General features: G+C 35.7%; 1 protein-coding gene across 1 annotated transcript; it reads right to left on the minus strand.

Moving 5' to 3' along the window:
- Nucleotides 1–5,092: 5,092 nt before the first annotated feature.
- Nucleotides 5,093–6,743, minus strand: LOC114761537 (GDSL esterase/lipase At4g10955-like). Its single transcript, XM_028950932.1, has 3 exons — nucleotides 6,677–6,743; nucleotides 6,368–6,449; nucleotides 5,093–6,235 (listed from the first exon to the last, which is right to left on the minus strand). Exons 1-3 carry the CDS (start codon nucleotides 6,741–6,743, stop codon nucleotides 5,269–5,271), a joined length of 1,116 nt encoding a protein of 371 aa, XP_028806765.1. The 3' UTR covers nucleotides 5,093–5,268.
- Nucleotides 6,744–7,514: the final 771 nt, after the last annotated feature.

The raw sequence follows: 7,514 nt of genomic DNA on the forward strand, positions 1-7,514 counted from the left end.
TAAATATCCTAGCTCATAAACAATCAGCAGTTAAAAAAAAAAACAAACAAACACAAAAAGCTTCTTTTGAATAAAGAATTCTTTTCAGCTGCGTACCAGAACAATCATCGTAACCGTATAGATTATAGAGTTAGCTAGAATACTTAAATCTCCACACATAACTCTAGTACTTAGTCCTGTGCAGTTGAAACCAGTTCCCGTCAAGCTTAATTACCTAAATTTCACCATTCAAATCTTTAATTTATGGGTTTTTTTCTTACGTACATTCACATCTCAACGAGACTTGTATCCTCACTGTTCCCCATTGAAAAGGAGAAAACTGATAACAACAAATCGTTTCGACACCTAAAAAGATGTAATTCAATTCCCATATTAAAGATAAGAAGAGTAAAGATGAAGTGTTAATTGGGCCGGGCCCTCATCAAATAGTGATATAGTATACATGGAACTCGTGATCATAAAGCAACTGAGAATCAGTATCGAACAAAGGAGCACTGGATCATAAAAGAATGGAACCGAAATGTTGGTGACGGCCAATAATAATGTTGTGGTTAGCAAGTAGTTGCATTTTTTAGGTAGTATAGATGATAATTCTGTTGCGCCATTAATGTTGAGTGGTACGTAGTGGAGTACATCAATATAGAAGACTCACACACGTACTAGATTGTCTTTATTGAAGCAAGCATTCTTAATGGACCATACTGGATTTCCATGTGCTTTTCTTTACATATATAGTATATCATATTATTAGCTACAGTCTTCTTTGTGTGGGAATTCTTCCACACAGCAGAACATGGATGAAAATGACGATAAGTCCCAGTTATATATAATACATATATATAATGGATCATATTGTATATGTTTGAAGCTTTGCACTTCGTGCACATATATATAAGCAAATTGTGGAGTTTGATCAATAGTGACTGATGAAGAAGATGGATCCCAAGTGTCTGTAACGTTTGTTTACAAGTCACATCGGTTCCCTCTCTCGCGTGGCTTCCTTTATTAATGTTGGACAGAATTTGTAACTCACGCGCTACAGATCTCTATCATGCCTTGATGATCATTTTCATCTTTTGTGTACATGATGCTTCCTTTCCCTGATTAATTCATGTTTAATTTAGGCTCATCCGATCCTCCAGTAGGTTCATTCTTAAAGATGTCAACAAATTATAAGTGATTTCTTTAATTCTACTTGTCGTAGCCAGATCGACCAAGCTTTAATTCAAGTGTATTACTAACATTATCCCTATATAATGAAAAAAAGAAGGAATAAGCAATAGAATGGCCATTGAAACATGCCTTGAAATTTTGGTGGGATAGTTAGCGTGTAGTACTGTCATCAATTAATGAATAATCCAATTCATTTGCTGGTGATATGATACTGATAATTTATGAAGTATTATTGGTGGCTTTGCCAGTCAAATCCAATAGAGAGAGACCAATAATATTGCGAGGTGTGTTATTAGTGAGAGGAAAATGAATGAGAAAAGGAGAGAAAGGATAGTGAAGCAAAAGAATGTGTAATCACATGCAGTTTTCCTTGGCGGTGGGGGACAAAACTATATGTTTTGTTACATAATTTTTGTAGATAATATTGAACTAACACTACTTGTGATTGGCCAATTCGTATTGGATAAATTCAACTTAAATAATTTTCGTGACATGGGGTCCTAACACCTTCAATTCTGATTTGATGCTATTTTTATATAGCCCGTCGAACCATTTAATTTCTTGCTAATCAACTCCTCCACTTTATCCTACTGTGTGAACGTGACCTCTACAGTGTGCGCGGTTCATATATATTGAAAACGATGGCATCATGTGTCCAAAGATTTTTATTTGATGCCTTTTGTGCGATATATATATATAAAATGTGCATTAATATTTAAATGTCTTACGTTTAATAATTTACCAATGCAGATCGTGAAGTATAATCTAAAGTAATCCAGCTTCTTTAATTTGCTGTAATGTTTTCTCCTCTGCTGCTTCACAACAAAAGTCATACTATAAATAAGCATTTGTGTGCAACATGAATTTTGTAAATCTCACTGCCTTAATTATTTAGTCAAGAAAAACTATATGCGCAGTGAAATAGATAAATGGATTGAATTAATACACATAAGCTATGTCAAATTATTGTTCGGAATAAACTACTTTAGCACTCATTACATATATTGGCGACACTCTTGCGTTTGCAAAACAACGACTCACCAAGATTCCAATGTTACTGTCATATGAAATAGATAGTGACATACATATATCTGTGCATGTAACGATTTTCAAAAAGCACTTTAATTGTCGACAAATATAATGTGGTTCATCTTTGTTTTGTTCCCTGTCAACACATGTATCCTAATTAATCATATCTTTTGCTAAGAAACTCCCAAAGAAAATGGACGTGTAAAGGGGGAAAGTGCAAAGGGAGAAAAGCCAAAACAACACCACTAATGGAAGCGATTAATACGATAAATGAAGATTATAAGCTGATTCAGCAGCCAGCTTGATTAATTAATTGTAACTTGTAAGCAAGAAAAAGAGCAGTCATGATCTGATGATAATAACTCCTCCCACTTGAAAACTCCCAAGTCCTCTCCTTGTACGTCGTCCCGCAAATCTATGTCACAGTAGCTCATCATCATCATCCTCATCATGATTAAACCTTTCTGCAATGGTGGCCAGATCTATGTTCCCGTATGCAAAGTGCACAACTGTGCACTACAGAAGCTTGATTTGGACAATCGAACTAACAGCAGCACTGAAACAGTCTCCCACACACACAAAACACAACGCTATATATAAAAATATAAATGTGTGTGTGTGTGTGTGTGTGTGTGTGTAGGCAGTTTAGTTTGGTGGGAGAGAAGACGAGGAAGTGTGGGGTAGCTGAGGGCGTTGAATGGCATGTATAGATGGATTTGTGAAATGGAGAAGAGGAAGTGAGGTAGTGGGTGGTTCGTGAAGGAAGAAGGACCACGTACTACGTAGTAGAAAGGAATAAGACGAGGGAAAGAGGGTATGTATGATTGGGCATGAAACCCACCTTTTTAAAGCCCAGGACAAACTTCCAACCCATCCATATGTACTGTTCTCGTTTCGCCAGCACTATAATGCTTTTGTCCTCGCGTCACATCCTTACGTGCCCATCATCCATCCAATTCCACTCCGACATATATACTAGTAGGTTTCAAGCTGATTTAAAATAGTTTATAAGTAACTTTTCAATTATGATTTGTGAAATATGAGGTAAGTATATATATATAAGAAAAGATTTATCTAGATTTATGTGAATTATGCTTATAAATACTTACAAGTGTGACTCTAAACTGACTCTTCCTTAGTTGTCCAATGCTCCAATAGCGCACAGAGGTTCAGATGTGAATATGTGTTAATATGAAAAGGTTGAACACAATGTGGATAGTTAAGTGCTTGTCTTAAATGTAGAAACTAATTGAAAGATTTATGTTGATCATAAATGAAATACGCTAATCCACTCTCTCTCAAATTAATAATTTTTTCAAACTATTCTTATCAATTACGCATATGTATTATGGAAGGGTTTTATATAAAAGTAATTTTCATTGAGAATGGTTAAATAAACATTTAAAAAAATCAACACATGTTTTTTTAGAGATGATAACTTAGTTAATTTCTTTAATTATCAAACTTCTATATTTAGAATTAAAAAGAATAATAAACTTCATATACTGTCAAGTCAGGGAGGAAGAGAGAATTGGGGCCACTCAACATGGTATTGGTCACGCTTGCCCAGCTAGGGCCATAGATGCCTTTTACAACAAACAAGAGGTGGTTGAAAGGGCTATCAATGCATCAGGGTTCAAATCAATCATCAATACAATGATATTAAATCTACTATTTTCCATTAATGTTATGTTATCAAGTTTATACTAATCCATAAAATATGTGGGAAAATGTTTAATCTAAAATAAAGTACGTAGATGGGTGGGCTGGGCCTTGTTGATGATCCTGGGCCCAGAGAAGTTAACACCAGAAACAGTGGAATAACTGTGTCTCCGTGCTGTGACCCACTGGGTTCTGTCAAGACTGGAACGTAACGGAGGATAATTGGGTCCATGAATATATTATTCTGCACCATTAATCATTAATCAATCATTACATTGAATAATAGTAAAAAGAATTAACTCGGTATTCCTTTCTTCTTCTTCTTTTTTCGTCAAATTTTATTTTTGGCTTTAACCCCCACTTACAGGGGAATCGTTCAAGAATAACTTAACAGTTGAAGTATATATTCGAGGGAATAGAACAATTTAAAGGGTATTAGGTCCAATCCAATACCTTTACTATCATCAACTTAATTAACGACCCGTAAAGTAGTGGATGGAAGGAACGTTTGGAGTTAATTTAAAGAGTACTCTGCACATGTGCATGAATTATAAATTAAATATATTAAGACAAGAATCTAAGATTATCGCACCGTCGCACGTACACGTGATTAATAGCAATATCAAGTACAGCTAAATAGCAGAGTCTTCTAGATTAATAGTAATAACAACATATCACATGTAGTCCGATGATTACCAAAAACACCAAGTCTTGTACGTAATTCCATCTTTCTCTTCAGTTACTTCTTGATTTGTACAACTACTAAATTATTTAATTACATCGTATACTACACAATTTTTTTGAAAATATTTATGTATATCATCAGGTTATTTATTTGAGTCAAATCAGTTTGAAGAAAAATAATAAATATAAGTACTTTAAAGTAATTTAGTAACTTTCTTAATCTCTCCAATTAGTTAATTGGGTCTTATATTAAAGACAGAAGATACTACTATCTTATTTATTATTACCCTTATATTATTACTCCTCTAGTCCTTAATGTAAAACCTAATTAACTAATTTGAGTAGATTAAGAATATTAGTTAAATTAGTTAATATGATATGTTTTTTTTTAAAACACTCTAAGCAGCTTCTTTAATTTTCTCCTTCCCTGTCCTACTTAATTATTGTTGGTGGGGTTAATTTGCAAAAAAAAATTGATAAACTTGTAAAATAAGTCTTGCATATAAGACTAACCTCAATTCTGATTATATATTAAGTATGGAGGAGGAGTATATGCTATCCTTAAAGCATATGTTAAGTGAAGTAAGGAGAGAAACATATTGGGATGAAAAAGTAAGCCTCACTTTTAGTTTGCGTGAGATCTTAATTATCAGATGTGAGGCTACTATTCATCGGCTCTTTCTTTTCTCATTCTTAGGTAAAAACCTTGTCAAGTTATTACTACTTGTAACGATACACAACAGGGTGAGAACGCAGACTAGGGTCCCACCACTGTGTAATCCCATGAGCCGCTTTGAAGCACGGCGACTGAGCCCGGTTGATGATTAACTCAGCAGAAGGAAGCAAATGGCGGGGCTCCGAATTTATGTCAAACACATTAGACACGATCAAGCTCTTAAGAGTATGCTTTGTGGCCATATCCTCCAGATCTGCAGCCCCGAGCTCCTTCATCTTCTTCCTCTGCTCAAAATATTCTATATAACCTGAACAAATGGGGTCACCTGGATTCAAGAACAAACAAGGCACCCAATCCGACAGGGCAGAAAATTGATCTTCCTTCTTCTGGTGTTGGCTCCGTAAATAAATAGAGACTCCCGCTTTCACCACAGAAGATGCAATGTGAATTCCTTGACGCAGTTTCGGGTTTTCAGTCCTCTCCAGCGTAGCCGAAGGAAAGGGAGGGTTGAAAAGGTAGGTAGGGAGACGAAAACCCGACATGGCCATGTTCTTGGCAGCGAGCAAAGCTACGGCTGAGCCTAAGGAGTGACCGGTGAGCCAGATGTTGGGAGCACCACCTGCCATGGTAACCCAGTGTTGAACTCTGCTGATGGCGTGGTGGAAGCGGGTACTGTTGTGGAGGGTGCCGAAGAAGGACCGGATGCATAAGAGGAAGTCATTGTAGAGAGGTGGGGCCGGAGCGGTAGTGATGATTCCTCGGAATGCGATGACGTATTTTGGGGAATTGCCGACGATGTTGCCGGATTTGGAGTGAAGCTGGAGGACGGCTCCGACGACAGAGTGATCTGAGCTATCGTGGAGAGTATCGATGAGATGAAAGTGGAAGAAGCGCCACCAGGGAAGAGCCAGAGATTTGGGTCCGAACCGTTTCATTCGGCGGTCGTGTTCATAAACGTACACTCCTTGAACCAAGCTTGCCAGGACGCATCTTCTGTGGTTTGCGTTATTCCTGCATGCATGAGAATCCATAAATATATATATATATATATATATATATAGAGTAACGCTTTAAATGTGGTTGCTGTTAGCTTGTATATAATTTTCATGCGGCAAGAGATTTTAGGAGAGATCACGAACACACCAGTCAACGGATTTGAGATAAGTAGGTCCTGAGATATTGAAAATTTGACACTCTGGCACCATTTCTGCTCTTCTCTGCAAGTCTGTGTTTGATGATCCAACATGTCTGAAATGATTTCGATCAATTATATAAATATATATATATATATATATATGTAGAACTTTGCTTGGGGATCAGAATGAATCTGGAGGAAATATCATAAGTCGTTTGAAGTCCAAAATAGAGTTCCATAACCATAGATTCCTTTCTATATTTTATTCTTTTGGTCGAAGTGTAACTGAAGGAATGAATTCTGTCTTGTTCACTTACGTGGTTCGATGCACGTCATCTCTGGTGCACGTGCAAGTTTCTGAAGGGCCAAAGCAGAGTTGGGCATCGTGAAGAAGAAGAGTCATAGCGCTTTCGGCCTGCGGCAAATGGTGATCGAATTTCCACATAGATTTGACCATGAAGAATGGAATAGAATTTTTTTTTTACCAGCGCAGAATGGAATAGAATTAAAAAATAAATACTACTCTCGGTCTTAATTATAAGAGCTAGTTGACTAATTTGCGAATATTAAGGAAACAAGTTAAATTATTTATTTGTAATAAATAGATGTTATCTTTCTAAAAATATCCTTACTAATCAAGTGTATTGGTTAAAACTACTATTGTTAGAATGACTAACTTGGAAGAAATGGATAATATAATAGACAAAGTGAATTGGGATCTTATATTTAGAATTAAAATAAAAGTCAAACAAAATCTTATATTAAGGACCGGAGGTAGTATAATGAAAATGGAGTATTTCTTTGGCTTCGAAGTTGTGGGATCATTAGATTTCTCATTCATATATTAACCACTCGGTCGCCATTAGCGTTATTTATCTGGAAAGCACCCCGAACTCGTACACTCATATTTGATTTGGATAATTCAGATTTAATTTTTTATTTTTATTTTAAATAAAAATTATTTTTCCAAAAATGATAGTTAGTAGATTATTTTTATTTTAGATGCTATAGTCATTAAAATAATCATTTTAAAAAATAAATATAAATATAAAAAATAAATTAAATTTGGAGCATCCATACCAGATCCAGATAGTCCAAATATGATGATCCCGGGATGTTCATCAAAACTAGTTCCATTGTTAGGTAGCTCGTACA

Source organism: Neltuma alba, unplaced genomic scaffold (genome assembly GCF_004799145.2).
Source record: "Neltuma alba isolate B1F8T4 unplaced genomic scaffold, ASM479914v2 tig00011124_pilon, whole genome shotgun sequence".
In the NCBI taxonomy this organism is placed as follows: Eukaryota; Viridiplantae; Streptophyta; class Magnoliopsida; order Fabales; family Fabaceae; genus Neltuma; species Neltuma alba.